This window comes from Triturus cristatus, chromosome 3_1 (genome assembly GCF_964204655.1).
Source record: "Triturus cristatus chromosome 3_1, aTriCri1.1, whole genome shotgun sequence".
NCBI classification, from domain to species: domain Eukaryota; kingdom Metazoa; phylum Chordata; class Amphibia; order Caudata; family Salamandridae; genus Triturus; species Triturus cristatus.
This window is the reverse complement of record NC_140583.1, coordinates 1,142,181,182-1,142,207,454: the sequence shown is the minus strand read 5'-3', so window position 1 is coordinate 1,142,207,454 and position 26,273 is coordinate 1,142,181,182. Positions and strand designations below refer to the sequence as shown.

Genomic DNA, 26,273 nt, shown 5'->3' with positions numbered 1-26,273 from the left:
AACACAAGGACGGGGGCGTGGCTTGGAGCCCGAGCCGGATGGACGCGCACGGATGAAGCTCCCGATTCACCCGGGAGACTCGACGCTTCGTTCCCGTTTTCACTCGCGGATGGAGGCACACGCAGGCATCAGACTTACTTAGGAGCATCAGGCGACCCCTGTGGACTCTCCTTGTGGGTGAAATGCACGTCTTTCAGTGGCAGTGAGTTCTCTTCATATATTTTTTTTACTGCAGCCGCCATTTTGTTTTTATCGCGCAACCTCGTGTTTTTTCCTCAAGGAACCCATGAAGATGCTCCATTCTTCTGCCACCTTCCTCCATTCTGAAGCTATGCCAGGAATATTATTTTTTGTGCTTTTTTAAGGCTTCCGAACTGCTTTGTGGGATGTTTTGTGAGACTCTTCTACAGCAATATCATCGGTGGCCATTTTGTGCTCCCAGCTGCTTCCTCACTACATATCCTTGGCTTATATAATTTCCTGAGTCATTTTTCACTTTTGTAAGCTCACTTGCTTTCCATTGAACCTTACTTGTCTGCATTTTGTGTGTTTTACACCTTTTGCTTCATTCTGAAAGCTACTTTTTGTCGCTTTTTGGCATTTCCAATGGGAGCATAGTTGCTTTTATGCCATACATGACGTCTTGGTTTCCGCCTCTGTAGTCCTCCGCCTGTATACTCTGTGGCGGTTTGTGCTTCATCACCTTGTCCCTTAAGACGTCTATTTTTGCAGGAGTCTGCTGCATGTGATTTATGGGAAGAATAAAACTGACGAGTTCCTCACTGTCTAAGCCTAAGAACATTTTTGTAAAGAATTCTAAGGTTTTTTCTCAGTTTTCTAAACTAGAGGATTCTCTGGCACTCTCTACCCATACCTCGGAGTCAATCATGGAGCCTTCTCCTGTACTTCCGGGGAAATCCAACACTAAGCGACTCAAAAAAGATCCTCCGTCACCACCAAAATCATCATCTCCTGTTTCATTGGAGTTATTACTCGAGGAAATTAGAGCTCTTAAGCCCTTTATGGAGGATACCAACAATAAATTGCAAATTTTAACAGACAATTGGTCGCAGCTTGAGACAAGAGTATCGTCTGTTGAGCGAAATGTTTCTTCCCTGACAGAGACTTGTGCCAGTGTTTCTCACCTTCATTCTCAAATTTCTACACTTTAGAAACAGGTCGAAGATTTGGAGAATCGAAACAGGCGTAACAACTTACGTATTTATGGCCTGGAGGAGGGCCTTGAAGGGACTGACTCTATTGCTTTCTTCAAATCTTTTCTACCTAAATTACTTCACATGCCAGACAGTACAGTACCTAATATTCAACGGGCGCATCGTCTGGGTCGTGCTCCAGCTACCGCATCGCCTTCACAGAGACCCAGAGGAGTTATTTTATATTTCCTGGAATATACCAATTTGTTGAAGGTTCTCACTGCAGTCAAGGCATCTCCAAGACTTACATGGTCTGGCTCCTCTTTGTTCTTTGCACAAGATTACGCCAAAGCTACCGCTAACCGTCGCAAGGCTTTTTTGGATCTGCGAGCTGATCTCCGCTCAAGGGGGGCCAGATATGGTCTTTTTCATCCGTGCCTTTTTAAGGTCACCTATAATAACAGAACAACCACGTATGAAGATCCTCTGCATTTGCAAAGTTTCATTAACTCATGCAAGCCGTCTGCTATGGACCTTTCCCGTCCATCTACTTCATTCAATGCTTGATATTGCTGTTTATTGATTTTACTGTTCTGGTTTCCTCTCACTTATTATTATGTTCAATTTCTGGTGATTTGTTTCACTTGTTCTTGTTCCATTCATTGTGGTTTTGCTAAAGCCCTTTTTCTAGGGTTTGGTTTATTGTTGTTCTAGTAATTATTGTTTTTGCCCACTCATTAATTTTCACTTAACGTCTGTTATGCTTCGTCTCCACAGATCCGCTATGACGTCTTCTCGGTGCTTCGTTTAGCTGCCCTGATCGTGTTGTCCATTCCATGTGGCTTCACCTCCCTCTCCCGTCTCTCTTTGGTGTGTCCTCTCATAGGTATGTTGTCTTCCTATATCTATGTTCCAGTTTTACTCCTTCTCCCAATACTTTTCTCCTTTCCAAACCTTCTCTCTACTCCTCTTATGGTTGTCGTTAGTCATCTTCTCCTCAGCTTATCTCACTTTACTACTTCTTATGCTTCTTTCACTTGTCTAATTGTGGTTATTCATTTCAAGTTCTCTTTGTTACTTACTTTTCTCATATTACTACTGTTTTTTCATTGCTCTTTCTGGCATTACAGATCCAGTTTTATATCTTCACGTACTCCTGTTTTTTTTATCACTTTGACTTTCTATCTTCATTACTATTTGTTTACCTTTTACTTTTCATATCGACCTTGATTAGTTTGTTTACATTATCTGCCCTATTTTTTCTCTTACTTTCTTCCTGTCATTTTCACTGAATTGTTCAACCTTTATTTACTATCTTGGTTTGCTCTTACTCTTTACATGCCATGTCGCTGAAATTAGTTTCCTGGAATGTTAGGGGGCTGAACTCACCCATTAAACGACAAAGGGTTTTAACTCATTTGGCTAAACTAAATGCAGACATAGTATTCTTACAAGAAACCCACCTTACGGAAAGCGAGTCACTGAAACTACAATGGGGCTGGGTGGGGGAGGTGTTCTACTCCAATGGTGATGGCAAGCGTAATGGTGTTATGATGCTTTGTCGTAAATCGCTCCAATTCAAATTTTTATCCCAAATTTCAGATACTGACGGTCGTTGGCATAATGTTAAGCTGTTGGTGAGGGATGTTCCAGTCTCCTTTTTTAATGTCCATGCACCCACTGGTGGTGATTTTTCCTTTTGGACATCGATAGCCAAGCAAATTACCCTCTGCATAGAAGATAATTTTATCTTTGCAGGAGATTGCAATCAAATTTTTGATCCTTTTATAGATCGGAATTCCAAAGTTACATTCGTCCCCAATAAACCTCATAAAGCTTTTATTCATGCTATTAAACAACACAGACTCTTGGATGCCTGGAGGCTCTGCAATCCGATTACCAGAGAGTATACTTTTTACTCTCCTGTGCATCACTCCCAATCGCTGATAAATTATTTTTTGTTTCCCACAGTCTGTCTCAGACACTTATGTCTGCAGAAATAGGGTGAATATTATTATCAGATCATGCTCCCATTTCAATTGACCTGGAAATTTTGCCTAAAGTCAATGCCCCTAAACGTTGGCGATTTAATAACTCTCTCCTTTTGGAGCCTGTGTTTTCCTCTTCTTTTACTACTTTTTTTGAGGAATATTTCTCTATTAATTATACAACCTCGTTACCTTTCTAAACCATTTGAGATGCCTTTAAGGCTGCATCACAAGACTTTATTATAAGTTATGTGGCTAAAAAATGCTCCATTGCTCGTAAACGTACCAAATCCCTACTTCAAGACATTAAGAGACTGGAGCATTCCTTCTACACATCTAATTCAAAGGATGTTCTTAATGCACTTGTACAAACAAAATTACAGTTTAATAAGGAATCTACTGATAATGCTTCATTATTTCTTCTGAAATCTAGTGCAAAATTTTACGTGGTAAGAACAAGGCTGGTAAGATATTAGCTAACTATTTAAAAACTAAACAGAATAAGTTGAACATTGACTGCATTTTTGATGAACATTCTGTCTTAAGATTCAAAGACACAGAAATGTTAAATGAATTTGCATTGTTTTACAAATCTCTCTACTCTTCGGAAACGAATCCTACAGACCATCTACTCTCTCCGTTTTTTTCAACATTACATAAGACTCCACAGAGCTGCCCTGAGCTATCCACCTTAGAGACGGAGATTACGCAACAAGAACTTCTAGATGCACTTCAACACCTCAAAAAAGATAAGGCACCACGACCAGACGGTTTTACAGTTGAATGTTATCTTCATTTCTCTAAACTTTTATTGCCTAAATTATACTGTTTAATTGATTCCTTCTTCATGGCGGGGAAATCCAGGGGTTCTTTTTCGGAGGCCCATATTTGCCTCATACCCAAAGATGGTAAGGATCCAACCTTTTGTAAAAATTACAGACCTATTTCACTTGTCAACGTAGATTATAAGTTCTTTTCCAAAGCACTAGCCTTACGTTTAAATCCTATTTTGCCAAGCTTACTGGGTAAGGAACAATCTGGTTTCGTGAAAGGTCGAGTAATCAATGATAATACAGAACTTTTTTTTGATGTTTTATCTAAGGCTCCATACTTAAAACACTCCCTAGCAGCAATAGCGCTCGATGCTGAAAAATCTTTTGACAGGGTTGAGTGGCAATATCTTTTTTATACTCTTAAATGGTTTGGTTTTGGTCCCAAGTTTACTTCCATAATTTCCCTTTTATACTCTAACCCGCGTGCTGCTGTCTGTGCCAATGGTCTCATGTCATCGTTTTTGGACCTTGGTAGAGGAGTGCGTCAGGGCTGTCCCTTGTCCCCTTTTCTTTTTAATTTAGCCCTTGAACCTTTCCTTTCAAAAATTCGTCAAAATACACGGGTTTGTGTCTCCCACAACCAATGTCAAACTCGCAGCGTACGCTGACAACATTTTACTTCTTATTTCCAATCCCAAAGACTCAATTCCTGCCTTTCTGAAGGAGGTCCACTCCTTTTCACTGATTTCAGGTTATAAATGAAACAGTGATACATGTGAAATTTTACCTCTAACCAAATATACTTTTAAAGCTGACTTTGCTTTAGCCAATTTCTCTTGGAAATCTTCTCACATTAAATATTTAGGTTTAAATGTTACGTCTACAATTAAAGGTACAGTTACTTTATGTATGAATACTTGCCTTCAAAAAATCTCGGAACTTATTACCAAATGGCATCCTCTTTATTTATCCTGGTGGGGTCCTCTGGATACAATAAAAATGATGCTTTCTCCTATACTTTTTTATACCATATCCAACATTCCGGTTCTCATTCCTGCCAAACTATTTAAATCTATTACCTCAATGCTATCATCCTTTTTATGGAATAATAAAAAGCCCCGCATGTCTATTTCTAAGTTAATACGTCCCAAAAATGAAGGAGGGGTTAATTTTCCCAATTTTCCAGCTTACCACAGGGCGTTAATGTTGCGACAGGCTTCATATTGGTTGCTTGATCCCACGGAAGAACTTCCTTTATGGATATCAGTTGAGAGGTAGTTTCTGTCTCCCTTTTCATTTCATGAATATCTCTCCTTCTCCCGCAAACCCCAAACATTATCTACTCCTCTTTTTAAATTCACCTCTAAGCTTCTCAGTCCCATATACCCTTTATTGCATGACATTCTGGAATCTTTTCTATCTTCACCTATATGGCACAATAAGACTGTATTGATACACAGTAAACCTTTTTATTGGAAAAGTTGGAGGCAAAGGGGTTTAATTTGGATTCACCAATTGTTCTCTGACGATTTGTTTATTTCTTTTTCCTCGCTCTGACAGTTATACAATTTGCCTGCTTCTTTTCTTTCTAAATACCATATTCTTCGTAATACTGTGCTTAATGTATTTAATCAATTTGGTTGCAGACTTCACAAATCCCCTACCACTGACATGCATACAGATTTAGCCTCTCTTCTCCACACTGAACCTACTGCATCAAAAATCTATGCTTCCTTTCACTCATCCGATTTATCGAGACAAAAATCTAGTATTGAGCTGGTTTGGGAGAAAGATTTTGATGTGGTTTGGCCCGTCTCATTGTGGAACACTATCTGGACAAAAATACGTAAAACTTCAAGAATTGCTAGCATAACCCAAACTTTATTTTACATTTATAATAGACTCTTGTTGTCTCCACATGCGCTTCACAAACGATTTCCTCTCTCACCAAGTACTTGCTGGTCTTGTAACTTTCCTGAGGCTGACTTATTTCACATGCTTTTTTCTTGTTCACCTGTGTCTCACTTTTGGAAACTTGTTTGGTCCCAAATTAATATAATTTTTGGCACCAATATACAATTTTGTGCAAAAGAAACTTTTTTGGGAAGTATTTCGTCTTCCTGGGATAATTGTGAGCTTAATTCCAAAGTTGTTGATCTATTATTGGCTGTTGCATTTCAGCAAATAACGAGAAATTGGAAGGACTTCAGTAAAATTTCCTATAGAGCCTGGTGGTATGATGTCTGCCCCCACCACCACCGTTTGGACACTTTTTCTACGCACCCTCTCCAATTGGCTGTGAAGAGAACTCAGTTATGGCTCCCCGTTACAACATTCTTTGATGTCTGTGCACGGCAGTCCTCTTTGCCTAAACCATCTCAGCAGGAGGTACCCAAACCCCCGTAGTTCTCCTTGGTCATTTCTTAATTTTATGCTACTATGTATTGTATATTCTTTACACTTTCTTTAATATGTTTTTTATTCTTATTCTTGTATTTATGCCGGAGTATATTTATAATACGCTGTTTCTTGATTGTTCACATGTTTGTACGCTGACACCTTTTGATTTTTAATAAAAGTCTCTTTGAACTGAAAAAAGAAAACACAAGGACTCCAATAGTTCTCAAAAGAAGAGATTAAGAAACACAGTTGTGCTAATCTCTTTGAAACTTCTATACAAACAATACGAGGACATACAGTAATGCAGATCAAAAATATTGAAACCACAAGGTTGGCGTTTCATCACACTCCTCACAAGGAGTATTTCTTTGTACTCAAAAACTACAAATATGCCAATAGCTTTCCCTAAAGAACGTGTAGAAGTAGAGGACTTTTTTAGGGGGGCTATAATCACCCACAAGCCCACACTTCAAGGAAGGAGGTGGAAGAGAAGGTTGATATTATAATTAAGGAAGACAAATCTTTGGTAATTGAAACAGAAATTCCCAAATATCCTAAAGTTGATACAAAAGTAGCTAAATTTGTTTGACCCCAAAACTTTGTTTGCAACCAATAAGTATATTACAGCAATCAAGCTCTTTTAACTGGACAATATTAGCACCTCTAACAGTATTTCTGTTTAGACTAGTAATACTGCACAGCAGAGTAAATGATTCCATGTTGAACCCAATGTTATTTGGTCGAGCAAATTTGACCCTCTCCTACTACTTAAGTCACAGGAAACCTTAGACGGTAATTCAGTACCCCTCCTCCAAAATTCTTCTATTCTTGTGGAAGAGTGGTTGCATTCTTCTCACCCATTTTCCAACGTATATATGTTGATTACCTAACTGAAAAATGAAATACCTGATCTTAGACAAGTGACAACCAGGTTGTCTGACTTGTTTTCTAAGCAGATATCCAATTCATTAAGGAATGTGCCACTGAGATGTCAGGATGTATCTCCACGAGGGCGGTATCAAACATTTATCCTTCCTGTACAACAGGGTTTTGAAAAAAAAACTTTGAAATGAAAGCTCAAACTGAAGGCAGACAGAGAGAGAATATGAAATGAACCAAGTCGAGAGTCACAGCAGGGACTTCCTTTCAGACTAGAATGCATTTACAACATCAAAAGCCATGGCCTTCCCTATTACCTAACAAGCAATACTACAGCAAAATTACATAGTAGCCGGAATGACCCTAAAATACATAGAAAGAGTAACTATCTACAACCACAGGGCAATTTTCCAGATGACAAAAAAGCACCCCCCCCACCATTCTCTCCTCATGTAGATCACAAGAGAGGGAGGGTTATTTCAGGGACAGGAAACTGCAAAAAGCTGGGCATTTATATGACCATATTTCAGAAACGTGGTCGAAGCACCCAAGAGTCTGATTCACTAAAAAATAAAGTGGTTTATTGGATTTGCAATGTTCATGGCCAATCAATTAATCAATCTAATATCACATATTTAAAACAACACAGAATTACCACTGAACCGTGGGATTATATTGAAGTAAAACTCATAGAAAGGAGTCTAGTAAAAGAGCCAATTCTGCTTGACCAAAGGACTCTCCCATAGAATGGGTCAGAAATCCAGTTTAAACGAGGTCCTCCCCAGGGGCTAAAAGCCTTTGCCCATTCTAAAAACAACATGGAGAATTCTAAAGGCAGTGGGAGCCTGGAGATGTGCACCCAGAGAACTGTGTCAAAGGGATTAATTAACCCCCCGCTCTGCAACAGTATCAGGTAGGTGAGCCTAAATACCTGAACATTATATCAGCACAGCTAACCACATCTCTTAATTCAGTGAAAGGGGATTGCATCATTGGTGATTTATTAAACATTAAAAATGACATTTTGGTTGTGCAAATGCCCATCTCACTTTGGAACCATCTAATCCCTCTGAAGTTTGAACAGAGCAAGAAGGACAGGGGAAATACTGTTGCTGCTGCACAACCAATAACCCTCCCAGTTACTTTACTTAGCTAGAATGTGGTTGGTAGTAAGTCTATACTAGCAGACTTAAACTAAGGGCATTGCTTTGCTGATTTTAAATTCACACTCTTTCAAGAAACTTCGGCAACTGTTCAAAAATAGATCAATCAATATGAATTTTAGCATAGAAGCACAGCACTCTAAAGTTGGTGGAGAATCTGGTGTTTTAATTAGATGGGTGGGTTTATCAAATAATTGCACAAGAAAGCAGATCAAGACAGGCTCCACATTTATTATAGGCCTGTTAATCAAACTAGCAAGAGAAACATTATTACATTTGGTCAATGTCTATGAAAAGGGAATGACCAGGAGTTGAGTCTCTGACTTTATATTTTCTGGACAGGCTCCCTGACTCCAGCAGGAAGAATTGCTATAAAATGATTGCAGGAGACATCAGTGTAACTTTTGAATCTCTGTATACAACAATCAACCTTGCAGCCCACAATGATGAATATTAGGAAATCCCTAGCTTAACATCTCCTGTTATAAGGAATTGATCTACCCCTCTAATTCCGGGTTGCCGCTCTGATGCATGCATGTAAGGGGCTTCTGTCATTGGATAGGCTGTCATAGCCCACTTTTAAGAGAAGGAATTTTGTGAGTAATATCAACAATGTTCTATTGAATTTTTTCCTATGGCAATTTATGCTTGATATGAAAGTTCATATTAGTCCGGAGACTGATCACGAACACCTGGCACTATGTTTGAAAGGTGATTTCATTAATGATTTGGCAGAAGCCAAGAACCCGAGTGTTGACTCTATTGTTGCCTCAAACAATTGAAGAAGATTCAAGTGGGTAGACATCATTTCATCACCAAAGACTCTTTTCAGTGGTTATGATACAGTAACCATGGCTCTTGTTTCTTTAAGACAGCCATTCATGACAAATAAATAAGCATCTGAATTGCACAACAAAATACTTATATCATTGAACATTTTTTAATCAAGGAATCACAATCTAATCTGCTGGTTTATGAAACACATAGGCAATTTGATGCGCACTGTAGGGCACCAAAGAATGTTCTCACTGTCACAATCAAACATAATGATAAAGGAGTAATAGTTGAGGAAGGTACATAATTAAGAAAATCCAAAAGAGCTGTAAAGCTAAATGAGAACAATTGATATGGGAGGATGTACTGAAAGCTTTTCACTCAAATGATATGTTATACAGGTTTTTGTTATACAGGTTTTTTGTATAGCGTGCGGCTACTCGAAAGAGTGTCCCGACGCTTTGAATTGCATACTAATCTCAAAACACAACAGGAAAAATGAACAAAAACAGAAAGTTTTATGGCACATTATCATGCACAGTGGGCGTAAAGATGTCAGTAAACCTAAAGTTCACATCCAAACACAAGCATGAGATCAACATTTCATAAAACGTTACACTGAGCCACCAACTGTGATCTGTAGCTTTAATATCTCAGTGCTGAGGTTGGATGTCTCAATATCCAGTAGCTGTTGCCCATTATTTCTTTTCACTTGAGAGTACGCTAAAAAGCCATACAAGCCCAAAAAGGGAAGTCTCAAGGACTGGACAAGATCACAAGTGATCCATTTTTTCTGAAGCATTTATCTGTGGCTCTTACATTAATTAACTGTTAAATGCAATTGCAGCCGTTGCACTGGTTCCTGATGGAAGGGTGCCAAAATATTTGCCACATCCAAAAAAGGCTGTTGGGATCCCCCAGGAAATCATTTCCTATTAGCCTTATTAACAACATACAAAATATTTTAAGCAAACTCATATTAGATACTTTGATACCTTATGAGTGAAAACAAACTTTTGTCCCACTCCCAAGCAGGTTTTAGGCACAAAGTAAGCACTGTGGACCAGATATCTTGCTTCCTTCTTACTGTGTGGAAAACAGTGAACATGAACCAAAACCATCTCTAGGTAACAGTTGTTGATCTGCGGGCAACATTCAATCTGGTCCTGAGATTAATGCTAAGGAAGGTATTAATCAATCAAGGTGTGCCTTTGAATTTATTTACAGCAATAATGAGGCTATATTCTGATAACTATGCACAAGTCCATTGGGGATCTAATGGTGAGTTAACAGAGAAAATTACCATAGGCAGGGGAGTGCAGTAGCACTACGTTCTGACATGCACACTTTTACTCTCATTTGTCAATGGCTGTATTGACCATCTGCTCAGCTATGAAAAAAATGTTTTTCCATCACCTGTGGGACAAACAGTTTTGGCCCTATTATTTGCAAATGACATATTGCTGATCTCTAAAACACTGAAGGGTCTGCAGACAGTTCTTCTCAATACATGGTCTAGAATTCAATGCTGCCAAGATCAAATTAATGATCCTTTGTTCACACACAGATCTTTTCTTAGCTGAATGCACAAGGGTCATATTATACTAGAGAAGGTTTCAAAATGTGATTACCTGGTCGAGTTGTCAAATTATCATTCTTGGTCACTCCAAATTGCAAAAAGTCAATAATTCTTAAATCATAAAGTAGTTGCCGTTTTGAAATTTGTAAGTCCCTCCAGTTTTCATTCAATTTCACCAGCCCTGGAAATCTTTTAAGTTCAAGCCATAGGACCCTGTTTTATGGCTTTGCATTTTAGTGGTATTGCAATATGGATCCCCTGATGAGGATGGAAAACAAATTTATCGAAACCATTTTGAAACTGCCACAGAGTACCCCTATGATTCCATTACAGTTCATTCTTGGTTTGAAATGTATGGCCCATTTGGCAAATCTTAGACCTTTCATATTGACTACACATGTTGCTAACAGATGAGTTGGATCTCTACAGAAGTGCTCACCTCCAGGTAAAAGACATATTTAAAATCTTTAGGATTCCGTGAATGAAACCTCATAAAACCTGGTTGGATATTTTGGGCCTGAGTTAATATTAGTTGAACCCTGTATTAATTCCCTACAATGGTGCTTGAATTATAAAATCTAACTATCTTTTATGCTAGGACAATACATGTCTGATGTAATGAGTTGGGGAGCCACTGATCATTACTTAACAATTAAAAATGATGTAAACTTTTAGGATTTTTTTTTAAATATATTAATGCTCTACTAGCAAGATTTTTATACGTACAATTTAGGCTTGATTTTCTTCTACTTGCTGAGTAGAACTTTTGCCCTGTTTTAAATTTTGCTAATGAAAACAAGTAGCCTATATTGTTTTTCTGCAGGGCATATCAGAGACCAAGAATTAAGTAGATTCTCCTCTTATGTCGGACAATGGGATGTAATCATTATTGGTCAGGGCTAAAGATATTCAGAACTGATACTAGAACCGAGTGGTCTCTGATTTTTCAAGAATCTTACAGTCAACTTGGTATTTAAGAGTAAGATACACTTTTTGAGTCTTGTACATATTAACTTGGCTGTACATTGTTTTATATTGAAATTTGTGCCACTAAATGAATTCTGTAAATTGAGTTATAACAGTACAAATTTGAGTTATATTTTAGAATTTTAAATTATGTTGTATTTGTAAGTATTTATTAGTATGTTCTAAAGGATTATTGAACCCGATCAAACAATACAACTGGATTGAATTGAGTTTGTGACAACAAAAATAGTCAGTACTGCATTATCTTATCTCTTCTTTGCTTTACCCGGAGACCATTCACATTCCACGACAGAACAGTAATCTCATTTGCTCTACTCCCAGTCATCCCTTAAAAATCTCACATTGCTCACTAACTTGGTGTAAAACAAAATTTGAGGTATTCATTTTTTTTCTCCCTTGTGCTCCCCACCCTGTGCTCTCTACACCCTCCCACCCTTAGAAAACTCTGACCAACTTCCCATGGCAAAGCCTTATGAGTGACCCCTCGGCGTGCAACGGAAAACCCTAAATACAACCCATGCAAAATATACAATAAACATAGTTTTGCTGCTAAAATAGCACTAAAGCAGAAACCAATCCACCTTCATCCAAAGGCAAGCTTTTAGTGAGCCCCAGATTCGAGCTCCTCAATAAACGTATCCACCTACTCAACAAAGCGAAAAAAGTGCATTTTATTATTTAGCATCACCTTAAGTAGAGCTGGGAATTTTAGCTGGACTGAAGCACCTAACTTCCTTAGCGGCTCCATTCTTTTCCCTAACTCCCATTCCCTGTTAGATGTTACTACTGATAAGTCCCATCTTATTTCAATTCTTGCTCCATCCAATTCTAACGTTTTGTTTTTCAAGGCCTTAGCTAAGATCTTCTCCTTCAGGATATACGTAAGGAAATTAACCAAAATTCTCCTGGGTTTGGTTTGATTTGCATTTAACCTAAAAGGATCTCTATGAATCCTTTGAATATCTCTAGCGATTTCTTCCTCAGTTTCCTCCAAGTGAAGCTCTCTTTTAAACATCTGAACCACATAACATTTAATATCTCCACCTTCCTTGCCCTTGGGGAGTTTTAGAATCTTTATGTTGTTCCTCCTTTGGAAATTCTACAACCGTTCCACCCTTTCATCTTGCTCCCTCTCCCTTGCTCTGAGCCCTTCAATTTTTCTCCTGTTATCCTGGACTTCCTCCTTGAGGTCTTTAACTTGGGCTTCTAGTGCCAGTGTTCTACCACTCAAGTCATCTATCTTTTTCTCTAAAACTTCATATACAGTCCTTATTTATTTCTTATTTAACTCTGAAGTCTCAAATCTGTTTCGAATCTCTAAGGTGAGGGAAGTAAGAAACATGCTAATGGAGGGATCCCCACTCCCAGGGTCTACTTCCACATTACCCATTTCCTCTTGCCCAACACTGGCCTCTCTCCCAAGCACTGAATCACTCAGCTCCCCCTTTAAAGCTTAAAGATTTTCCCTCTTTATCCGGCAGTGACTGGTCTAAAGACTCCAAACTAGCATCTGGGACATTTGGAATTTCCTCACCACCCGGAGATACCACTACATCTCCCACCTCTGACGAGAATACTTGAAATCGATTTGGGCTCAGATGTGCGGACCATTCTCCCAGATTTAGAACACTCTCAGTACTTCCTCCGCCTCTTAGTTGATTATTTTGCTCATGTTGATCATGTTGGAGCTCAGCTGCCGCCATCGTGGGGTTACTCCTTAACACCAAGGTTTTAGGCAATACTGTGTAATAAGTCCAGAGAGAAGGGGTCACCTTTATCTTATGCTCCAAAATGCCCCCTCTTGCCAATTTTCTTTTGTGTTTCGCTCTCCTTACTTGGCTGTCCCCTCTAAACTTCACCTCCTTCCTTGTCACACCTCGTTCCTCCTCGCAGTTGGGTGGGACATCCACCAGCTCAGGGAATTCCACCGCACTCCCCCTCCCCCTTGCCACACTTCTCAAAGTGTATCTTGAAACTCCTCTAGAGCTGACTCCGACAGACACACTGGCACTACACCTCCTCTCAACCCTCTCAACCCTCTCAACTCTCTTTTTACTCTTATCAGTTCTCAGGCTCTTACCTTAGACTTCCGGCTCTGGAGCCCGTCGAGAAAATGCATGTAATGGTGCCTCTACTGTGTAAAGAATCGGGCACTGTTCCGCAATCTTTTTACCCGCACTCTCCTCGCTGTCCTTGCTCTTCCTGCTGCCTCCTCCTCTTTTCCGCCGGATGAGAACCCTCACGGCAGCACGACGCCACCGGTGTAGCTCCAGCACCGCTCTCCCCCACAGCTGCTCTGCCATGATTGCACTCTCCACTTCCCGGCTTCTGCCTCCACACAGAACCTCGGCTACAGGGCCCCCCACCGCTGCAAAGAGCCTGAAAATATTTGTAAGTGCCATCTTCACCTCAATACTGTTAAGTTAACTCTCTATAATTCTAATGTAAATCCGTTGTCGAGAAAATACCGCTGCACACCTCCGGAACACCTGCGACCCGCCGCTAGCCAGTCGCCATGTTTTCCTCAGCATGCAGTATTTAGAGGCGTGTCCTGCGCAAATTATTATTCTACAAGAGACACATCTCACGGAGGGGGAAAGTAGGAAGATCTGTAAAGCACAGAGATGGGTTTCGAAGGTAATTTATACAAAGCAGACAGTAGTCACAAAGGGGGTAGCGTTATTCGTTAAACAGGGCACAAATATCTCCGTAGAAGGCAGTGTTTCAAATATTGCAGGAAGATGGCTTGTGGCAAAGTTAAAAAATTTTGGGCAGAACCTCACTGTGGTTGGCTATTATGGTCCGAATCAAGATGACACAGGTCCTCTAGATGAATGAAATAACGAGCTGTTGGGCTTCACGGATCAGATTAATATGGCAGGAGACTTTAATACAGTCTTGGACCATAAATTGGATAGCAGAGCGGCAGTAAATCCCAAGATGTTGGATAGGGTGCAACTGCTGATGGCGCAGTGGGGGCTCTGTGATATATGGAGATAAAAGGCTGGGTCGCAAACTGGTTTCACATATTATAATAAAAAATATAAACACAAGTCACGGATTGACTATTTTTTGGTAGACAGGGTTTTAAAGGACTCAGTTTCGGAGGATGAACATATGGGTGTACACCTGTCAGATCACTCAGCTATCCACCTCCATATGAGGTTAGGAGTGGGCACTGTAAGTTCAAGATGGACATTATTTTGCACAATTTTATTGGGAACTGACACTATGGAGATCTTAAGAGAGGAAACAAAGGAATTTTTCGAGAGGAACCAGTGCTCAGCAACGATTGGGATCATCTGGGATGCATATAAGAGAGGAGAGGAGAAGAGTTGGCCAAACGGCTAGGGCGGTCGACCTCGAACCCAGGGAACTGGGTTTGAGTCTCAGCAATGACACTGAACATCCTGTGATCCTGGGCAAATCACTTAATCTCCCCGTGACTACCAAAAATTAATGTGTGCCCTCATGTAACATAACTGGTGCTATGTAAAGAGCTCTGATACCCGACTCGGGTCAAGTTTGTGCTATATAACACTCTGCAAAGAAAAAATATATATGTATATAAGGCCTATTAAGAGGCAGACTAGGTGCTCTAGCGACAGAGAAAAGGCATGCCTACCATAGGAAGGTTCTGGAAATAGAAGAGCAGATTCGGACTCTGGAAGGGGTCTTGAATAGTTCAGGAAGTCTTGGGGAGTGTGAAAAGGAGCTGGCTGAAATAATAAACTTAAAGTCGAGTTTGACAGGAATTTTAAGTGACAGAGTTAAGGAGAAGTGGGAGTAGAGCCAGTTGGTGCATTTTGAATATGGCGAAGGCTGTAGTAAATTACTAGCGTGGAAGGCAAAGGGCAATCGAGTTCGACATTTGATTAAAGAGATTAGCTGTGAGCATTCAGGTTTGGTTCTCAGTGATAGTCGGGGAATCGAACTAGCATTTTATAGGCATTTTGGAAAGTTTATAAGGAAGATTTGACTATTACCGAGGATGATATACTGACCTGGTTGGATCATATGGAACCACTATCGAATGAGGCAATGGAGGTGATGAATAAGGAGATCACTGTCAAAGAGTTAAGGAGGTTATTGGGGGAAGTAAAAGGGAAAAGGCTCCAGGGCCAGACAGCCTCCCGCATGAGGTTTATAAAGCCCTAGCTAGTACTACAATACCGACTTTGGGCCAGCAATATTTTTGTCAGATACTGCGCGGCCTGAATCTGGAAAGAGGCCATCATATCTTTAATTCCTAAGCCTGGGAAGTCTCCAAAAAGTGTTGATTCTTATAGGCCTATTTTTCTCTTAAATACTGACTATACAAGCTCTTTGCAAAGGTCATGTCACGGAGGGTAAATGGGCTCATGTCGCATTTGGTCCATGAAGATCAAAAGGGGTTTGTTAGAGGAAGAGCTTTGAAAGAGCTTACATTCTTGCTTATTGGCTCTATAGATATGGCCACTGCTTACGACCTTCCTTTGGCAGTGATAGCGTTAGACGCCGCCAAAACGTTTGATCGCGTTAACTGGGTTTATTTGCAGACGGTGGTTAAACATCTTAATCTGGGTACAAATTTCTGTAGAATTTTAAGAGGTATTTATTCTGCACCGGGAGCTAGAGTATTAGTCAACGGGGTATTGACACAGTCAGTATAGATTATGCGGGGTACTAGGCAGGGCTGCCCCCTGTCACCACTTTTGTATGACCTTTATATTGAGCCATTAGCTAGGAAGATAAGGAGCAGTATTGATATATTGCCTTTTGAATTTAATGGTTGGACTGAGAAAATTGGGCCCTATGCGGACGACATTTTAATTTTTACAACTAATTTCCCACAAACTTTGAGATGTGTCTTGGAAATACCTACTGACTTTGGGAAAGTTTCAGGTTATGATATCAATAAGGATAAAACAATAGTTATGGCTTGGAATATGGGGACAGAGGGGATAGAGTGCAAGACAGATATGAGATATCTAGGAGTCAGGATTACTCAGAATATTACAGATCTCACTAAGGCAAATTTTGATAGGGTTAAGAAGGAAATAAGGGCCAGTTTACGTGGGGTGGATGCATCTCTCACTAACATTATTCGGCCGAGTAAATTTAGTAAAGATGATTGTTCTTCCGAAGTCAACCTTCCTGTTTGAAACAATCCACATAACTTTTAGGAAAGAGTGGTTCACAAAACTGCAGAGTGATATTAGCTCTTTTATTTGGGCATCTAAAGGGCCGTGAATTGCCTGGAAGAAACTTAGGAGGAGGTTGGTGAAGGGGGGTTTAGCTCTGCCTGATTTGTTGTTCTATTCCTGGGCGTTTTTATAAAAAAATGGTGGAATGTTATTGGATACCCCTATAAAATCAGAGATAGGCAGGATGTTTAAAGAAATGTTGAGAAAAGAGAAGGGAGCAGAACGGGGGTTTATGTATAAATACACTGATCCAAAATATTTCAAGAAAGTAAGGTTAAAGATTTTAAAGGACATGGCTGAACTGTGGTACAAAATTGAAAGGCCCTAAAAATTCTCTATTTGAGCCAGTTGGCCCCGATTTGGAATGCACCAGGTTCTCCGGAATGGACTAAGGACATACTGGCTGTACCATTAAAAGAGGCAGGGATATTAAGGTGGAAGCAGTTACTGCTAGAGGGTCAGTTGATTTTGTGGGATTGGTGCGAGCAGGTGATAGGTCCAACGTTTTTGAGATTTAAACTTCTCCATATCCAAAGTTGGTACTTGACGTTGGCCGAAAAAATAGGAGATCTGAATGAACTCGAGGAAAAACAGATGTCCAGCGTTGTGTTCAAAAAGTAAATTGCACTTTGGTATTGGCTGATGCTCGAGATGGAAGACGGGGTTTTTACTTTGCCGGAGGATCTATGGGGAGGATGCTTGCCTGGGACCGCGTTGGAAGACCAATGGCAAGTATCAATGCCTATGCTTTATAAAATAGTTAAACCTGCATATCTGAGGAGGAACCATCTGTTTACCATGCACAGGGCTTATTGGACCCCACGAAGGTTATCCAAATTTGGGTCAGTAGGAGTGGTGATGTGTCCTAAGTGCGGCAGTCCGAGTGAAGATGATCTACACATGTTTATATATTGTCCGAAGATTCAGACTTTTTGGGAGGCCATGAGTAACTTCCTGTCCAGTATTTTAAATCTCCAGATTCAGGTAAGCCCTGTACTGGTTATATTTGGAAGATTGGATTTGCAATGCATTGTTACCAAGGCCTGCGCAAAGCTAGTTTTCCATGCTGTGCTGTTGGCGCGCAGGGAAATTTGTAAACTATGGGTATCTTTGGCTCCCCCAACGGGGGAGTAGTGGTTGAAATCGATGAGGTATATTGCTAAGTTGGATATTTTGGATCAGGCGAAAAAGAGATACAAATTTTTGTCTCCCTTCCTGTCTTGGTGTAGTCAATGAATGGGGTTAAATCGAACAAAGGTCCAATGATTAAGCCTTTATATGCCTCAGCTGGATTTAGTCTTCGCTGTGTGAGCAGAAGGACATGGGAAAGGGTCTGCGGTCGAATGAGGGAGAAGGTTTCTCAGTATAATCCAAGGGCGTGGTTCTGGGAGCCTTCACATTATTCTTTTTCCCTTTTCCAGCGCATGAGGTTTGACAACCCAGGGTTGGTATCGTTAGAAGAAGGTTGCAAATGAGGCAAATGAGGACAAAAAAAAAATAGTCAGTGCAACAATTTAATTGCAACCTATTCCCGTTGCAACAAGAGTGGAAAATACAGTTCAGTACAGTTCAGTACTAAAGATTTTGCTCCACAGTTGCTTATTTGTTGGCAATTGTTTTAGAACTACTTTAACGTAGCCTGCCCACACTTGAAAGATAATCCATATGCAAATTATCTTTCCTTCCAGACTCTCCCTTGGAATCTTAAAATATTCAGAGTTTTCTAACATTGCCACTGGAGTCATGCATCCCAATGTCCACCACTACTAACATGAAGCTCATGATATCACCTTGAACGCAACACAAGACAACCGCTGACCACATACTCGTTTTCAGAAAGACCTTGTCATTTATATTCAAGAGGCTGAGTTTGCTTTTTGTTACACATGGGTAGATTTCTCTTATGTTCAGGAGCAGCAATGGCCTGTACCACTTTGCAGGTGCTTCCTGAATGGTGCTCAATTAACTGGAAGCTTTGCAACTGATACTGTAATCTATCCATCAGGCTTAAATGCAGATACAAGCTTTTACATACCCACACGAGTAGTGGAAATTCCAGTAGAAGGTCCAGACAATATCCTGATGCTAAAGAAATTCACCACCAATATTTTACATGAACCTCATACACTTGGGTGATATGTTTGAGGTCAAAATATTCGCAGTAATTTCAGGCTGAAAGTAGGGACAACACTTCATGTTGTTTTTGCCTTTTGTTATGAAACAACACCATTCCCAAAAATAAATCTCTCGTGCATTTTTGAAAAATATATTTGTATTTTATTCTAGGTCATCCCCATCTTCTGGCAGTCACTTTGACCTTGAAGGGAGGGGCACAAAACAACAGCAGAGCACATTGAAAGTTTAGTTTCATAACTCTTTGTGAACAACCTCTCAAAAGGCAGTGTTCTCTGTTACCTAATTGCATCTTTCTCACCAAGGCTTTGTTATAATGCTAATACTTGTTAGCATATTCATGTATATCTCAGAGAATTTAGTTGAATAGGCTATACTCTCATCTCACCTAAGATGATTCCTCATTTTTCAGCCTGCCTACATACCTCATTCAGAAACTAAATGAGGTGACCAATTTTCAAAGATAATATAAAACACCAAGGGCCTCATGTACGTAGCCGAATACCGGTCGGTAACGGCCGATTTTCGGTAACTATACCGTTACCGACCGGTATTTAGGCTTTTGACATGTAGGGGGCTCATTTCTGTATTCGGTAATTTACCGATTCGGTAAAATTACCGAATCGGTAATTTTACCGATTCGGTAAATACCGAATACAGAAATGAGATGTAGGGGGACTGTGTGGTGGGTGTGGGGATTTGTTATTTACCACCAACTAATAGTTGGTGGTAAATGACGAATATGTGTGAAAAGTGCATTTTAATGCACTGTGAGGTGTGCAATGTGGCAGACATACATGCCCCTAGGGCATGTATGTGCGCCACATGTGCACACATGGACGAATCAGGGGTGCAACAGGGTGTCAATGTGACACCCTGCCACCCTTGAATGTGCTCCCCCCATTACCGAATCGGTATTACCGATTCGGTAATGAGGCATACCTTCCCATTGATTCAATCAATGGGAAGGTATGCCTCATTACCGAATCGGTAAATACCGATTCGGTAATTACCGACTTACTCCGATTCGGTAACATTTACCGAATTATTACCTACATACACTTTACCGATTCCTAAATACCGAATCGGTATGATTCGGTATTTTAGAATCGGTAAAGTGTATGCCACCTACATGAGGCCCCAAATCTCCACAATCTTGTTTGTACTAGTTGTATTTATCAAGGGAAAGACCAGTTCTTTCCCTTGATTGCACACAGAATGGGGTAAGGCTAACCAATAATTTCAAAACATTCCTGCATGACAACAGATGCGCACGGACAATAATCAATGCAGCCGTAAAAGAAGGAAAAAATAATAGTGCATCATGTCAAAGAATGAGTATGATAAATACATTATTAACACATTATTAAATGTCTCATCAGGGAACTATGGTTTCTCTCTCAGATCATGCTGTATGTTACAAGATGTTCATGAACTTACCTAAGACTTTACCTAAGGTGAGTGATGTGACTGACTTAAATTCAATATGCGGGGAAAAGGTATGTCTTGCTTTGGCATATTGATCAACCTAAAAGATATTAAAAAGAAAATAAATATGTGTTTTAAAATAGGAATACATTAAATGTTTAATCTGCACATGCTTCTAAAACCTAATCTTTGCAAGGTACTGATAATTTACTTTAAAATCAAAGAAAACATTCAAAACGCTACCTTTAGCATTTTTTTGCTCATTTACTTTTCTAGAATCAGAATTTCACGTATTAGAAACACTAAAACACACATGAACAGATTTACAAATTTGTCAGGTTTGCATTACTTTTCAAATGCAAAGCTGATGCAAAGCATAGTGGGGGTATTTACTTTCCAATGCACATTGTGATTTTGTGGGATTGTAACTAAAAGTAATGCAAAGATGTGTAATGCACTGTCTTTTCTCTGGCTGGCATCTCATGGGTGGCCCATGGGTGTTCCTATGAAACCACCCTTTGTGTTTGAGACTAATTCTACAAAGAGATGCAGACATGGATTTATGCCAAAGTCCTCTGTCTCCTAAAGCAGGCGAACAAGGAGAAATGTTTTCATATCTACTCGTTTTCCACGTTCATATTTGCTGCATTCTACAACACACATTTAAATTGAAAAATGTCTCAAAGCATAATTTTATGTACTGTTCATAATGGTAAACCTGTGTGTTTTTTTTCTTTTGGTAACTGTGGTTTACTCTGTTGCTTTTCAATAAGATGTGAGGCAGTGGTGGTTTTTCTGCTTAGTTGCTATCACGCACTAATCAACAAGGAACATGGTATTGGGTCTCTCCTACATTTATAGATTTGGCTGGCATCCAACTGTGACAGTCCTTCTGTGGCATTTTTATGTTACTAAAGGAGTGGGATACTGTTCCAGGCATCTATGTTCCTGACCTCCCACCCTTGAAGGAATTTAACCTCTAGCCATGTGTGCCTAAAGCATATGACATTTTGGGCTACATCTGATTTTTTTAAGTCTGACTTGAAAGCACAAATATGACCAGATCATATGTGATCAAAATAAAAGGAGCTTTAAGAAAGGGGCCTTGTAGATGTTGACAGGGCATCGATAGTGTGTCTCTGCTGAAAATAAGGGCTGGTATTGCAATTTTTACCTTCTGCAAACGGTTTTACCCCTTTACTGCTGTGCTCAGTTAGGGTTACAAGCCAATGATCAAGGCTATAGAATTGATCGATCTATTAAGAGAACTTACCAGACAGGCAATGGGCCGGACATATATATTGTAAAAAGCATATGATAAAGATAATAGGTCCTTAAGGGTGAATTGTCATTACACTATGTTAAAGCTTGTGAAGAAAGGTCTTTTGTCACAGGAAATCACCCCTAGTGTGTTAGGGTTTTGGTGTTGGTTACTTCCATAAGAAACATTCAGAGTGGATTTGTTCTTTGAAAATCCTTGTTCTGTCATGTTAGGAAGCGTTACATATTGTTTTGCCAGATGGAATTTTGAGCATATTTTTAAATCTATGACTGTATACTGATGGACTGATGGCTGGTTTGTGGAAAAGCTTAGGCTTAATGCAATGGGCTTGAGTTGTTTCATAGCAACAAGTTGATGACAAAGCATGGGGGCCTACTTGGTTCAGTGGGTAACGTTATGCCACAAGCCATTGATCTGATCTATTTTTTGGGAACAATTATGACAAGGCCTGAATTATTCATTGTGAGCAGAATTTGGTTAACCTATAGGTCTTTAAGGATGGATTTTTCATACACTGTGCTAATGCCTGTAGACATGTATTCCAGTATATAGAGTCTCATAGATTCCTATTATAGACAAAGGGTCAGGTGTTGGTTACCTCTCTGAAAAATTGTACAGAATCCTTTTTAGGACTTCTTCGAATGGGCTGTATATTGTTTTGCCGATAACCTGTAGAAAAGCTTCTGCTGACTATAGTAGGCCTGAGTTGTTTATGTGATGGAGCCAATCATAAAGGGTGTGGGTCTGACTGATTAGGAAAAGTTGTATCATATGCCATAGGTGTGACAGGTTTAATAGGAAAAATTATAACAAAGTCAGTAGGTCTGTATTGCAGGAATAAGAACTTTATTGTTGGTTAATTAAAACCCTTACAATATAAAAACACTTGCAGCATATTCTTAGAAAAACATTAAATAAAATTACAGAAGTTACAATTAACATTTTACTTAAAACTCTGCAGAACTTCTCGGCAGTTAATGTTCGACTCGGAGGCCAAGTTCTCGTCAACAGTTTATTAGTGGTTGACAAACTATTACTGTACCCAAAGATGGGATATCGGGCTGCTGTAGTGGGGAGTAGTTAGCAGCACCGATGACTTCCAACAGTTTTAACGCCTTGATGACAAATTTTGTTAATCTGATATTCAACTTCGTGTTGTCCGGGTTGAAGGCTGCTATTATGGCTGCTATTATGGCTCGTCTAACAGTAAGCATTGCGGGGCATAAGCAAACTATATGTTCCATTCCTTCAGTATGGTAGCCGCACAACCTACTTTGGGTATGATTATCTAGGCAATGCCATTCTCGGAGGTTCTTTGAAAAAGACCATTCACCCATCCTTAGGGCCAGGAACTTTTGTTTCAAATAAAGTGCGAACGTGCTTGATAAATAAGGGGGTACAACTCCTGGTTTAAGATTAGTGGTCACTGCCCAGGCGTGTTTCCTTTTTGACAATATTGCCCTGTCTGAATGAAAGGACCACAACCTGACGCTCTTCTTAATAACTGCTTTTAATGCCAGCTGGGAGGGTTTTTTTCCCCAGAATTCCTTGATACCAAGTAGTTCTAAACTTTAATCCAGGTGGAGCCGATATTTATGACTGGCATGACTTTTCTGGTTTTCTTGCCAGAGTCTGGCCTCCAAAGAACCATCCCCGGCGTGACGCAGTCTATTGCAAAACTTTATGAATGCTCCGGCCTCTACGCCGTGAGGCTCAAATAGACCAAGTTCGAGGCACGTTTATTCATTTTGATTATTAGTTTGTTTAAAAGAGTATTTGTGATACTCTTCATGATCTCGTGGCTGTACGTCAATGAGTTGGTTATCTTCGCCTTCATCACTTTCAACATTGGGATTAAACTAGGACCAAGTAGCTTTTTAGACAGTTTTGTAGCAGCGACCTCTAACGCCTAGGCTTTGGTCCTCAGTACTTCTTTCTGCTTGACAAATGAGCTTCGGGTGTCAAGATATAATCCCAAATATTTGTAGTGAGGTGTTGAATCGATTTTTACGTTATCAAAAATGCCACCCTCCACACATCTTCTTTAGCTTCCCAAAGGTAATTGTTTTTGTTTTTGATAGATTCAACTCTAAGAGGTTGCTTGTGGTATAAGGGAGCAGTTCATCAATTAGCCTCTGTAGGCCCACCTTCATATGGCTAAGCAGCATCAGATCGTCGATGTATAAGAGGTTACTGATACGTACTCCATCTAATTGGGGGGGATGGCAGTCAACACTACGAAGAATTGGCAAGAGATCCGAGATGAACAGGTTAGAAAGGAGTGGAGCCAGCACGCAGCCTTGTTTTACTCCGCTTCTGGTCTTGATCTTCCTAGAAACATGAGAGCCTTCACCCAGCTTGAGTCTTATCCATGTTTCGGAGTGGAGTTGAACTATTGCGGGTAGCAAAGACCGGGGTACGCCCCAGCCCTTCAATTTTTGCCACAGTAGGCCCCGGGGCACACGGTCGAAGGCCGCTTTAAAATCTACAAAGCAACAGTGGAATTGGGTTTGTTGAACTGTTGCTTTCTCTAGCAAAACGGATAGAGTTAGTAGGTTGGTTGTTGTACCAGAATTAGCCACAAAACCTGTCTGATTAAAGGGGAAGTGCTTTGTTTCGTTGGCCCAGGTCAGGAGGTCCAATAAAATGCTGGCATAGTATGTAGACTCAACATCTAGGAGTGCTATCATTCGATAATTACTGGGATCATTTCTCTTCCCGCTCTTATAAATGGGATGAATGATGGCACCTCTCCAGGACTCAGGAACTACATTGTTTAACCTGCAATAAAAAACACAGGGAGGTCAGATGGACTGACCAGGATTCGCTTCCGATTTAAACATAGCCTGGGGAAGACCGTTTGGCCTGGGTGCACCATCGGCCCTAGCTTTCTTTATTGAACGTAGTATCTACTATTTTAATTCTTCTGGTGTCGCTGTTGTCCCTGGAAATGAATCAATGTTATTCCCTACAATACATTTGCATCCTCTGCTCATTTCTTCTGACGTGCGATGCATCCTTTTATGGAAACTAGGTGCCCATCTTGAAACAGTATTTTCAGAACGAATCACTATTTCACCATTCCAAAATGGCCACCATGTTTAAAGGCTAGTCTTGGATCACGCTCTACAATCTACATTTGGGCATTCAAAGATGGCTGCTCAGGACAATGTTTACTAAGTAGCTATGTTGGAATAGTATGGTGAGTCATTGTTTTTTGTGACCAAGATGGCCAGTGCATTGCTTCTAAATGGGTGCGCCAGGAACACTGGCTGATTCCGCGGCTGTATCCTTTTTCTCATAATTATGGATATGCCACATATACCACATAATTCTTCATATGCTGCATAATTTGCAGACTTTAACAAAATATTTCTAGCTTAAACGAATCATAAGTTACTAAAAATGGGATTTTAGCATGAAGATTAATTTGTCATTGGTAATATGGCACTGTTTTTAACAATATTTTGAAATGTTTTTATGTGTATGTGCTTTTATGGTTTGTATTTAAGAACCAAATAAAGAATAAAGTAAAGTAATATAGATATGGTGATTCATTTTGCTGGGCAGCGTAAGACACTTTGCAAAGGTTGGCTGTTCACCTTTCAGCAGTATATTGCTTCAGTCGTGCATTAAGCTAGTATTAATAAAGTGAACTCCTTTGTCCAGACAGTGTAAACGTGTAGAAATGACGAAATAATGAACTCATAGTATCACAACATATGAGAGGATGTAGCCTTACAGCTAGAGCGGTCGACCTCAAAGCTGGGGAACAGGGTTCGAGACTCAGCAGCGACGCTCAACATCCTGTGGATCTGGGCAAATCACTTGATCTCCCAGTGCCTACAAAAAGTGTATGTGTCCATTTGTAATGAAACTGGTGCTCATGTAAAGCGCTCTCATACCCGATTTCTTGGGTTTAGTTTGCACTATTTAAAACTCTAAAAAAACAAAACAAAACAACAACATATGCCACATTATTCCATAAGATTAGCATTTTCTTGCCATGTTATTTAGCAAACCCTGCTGCATAATTTAGTCCTCCTGTGCTGCATAATTTCAAGGGTCTTGGGGTCAGCTATGTTTAATTATTACATCAACCATATATTATGTACAATGAGCTTGGAAAATTGATAAATTCAATTTACTTTTTGTATTGCAAGCATAAGCCCACCAGCCCTAGGTGGTGCCATGTTTTATTTTTTCCTACTTCTATTCTTTTAATTTATCCTCTAAATGTTTATTCATTGTCTGTTCTATTGCAGATAGCTGAGGTGGCGAATGCAGGAATATGTTAATGCATAGATAAATGGATGTATGAGAGCAAGGATGAGTGACAGAGTGCTTGTATGTTTACTTATTGAGAACCTAATCTCATCGCTGACTGAAGAGGTAGTCCAGATCTATTTGCGTTCATGGCAATTAAAATTCAACATACCAGAGGAATTATACAAGATTAATTACATATCCCAAGCACTTAAGACTATTGTCGCTATATACAATTTTAGAAGTTTAACATTTTTATTGAAGCACACTTACAACTTTCA

The 26,273-nt window shown here is 39.9% G+C and overlaps 1 protein-coding gene across 1 annotated transcript in view; it reads right to left on the bottom strand.

Moving 5' to 3' along the window:
* LOC146861627 (contactin-associated protein-like 5) overlaps nt 1-26,273 on the bottom strand; it is a 1,270,002-nt gene that overhangs the window by 24,097 nt on the left and 1,219,632 nt on the right. The window contains exon 21 of the mRNA XM_085645996.1: nt 20,457-20,544. Within this exon, the coding sequence (XP_085502122.1) occupies nt 20,457-20,544 (88 nt within the window). The remainder of the gene's footprint in view (nt 1-20,456; nt 20,545-26,273) is intronic.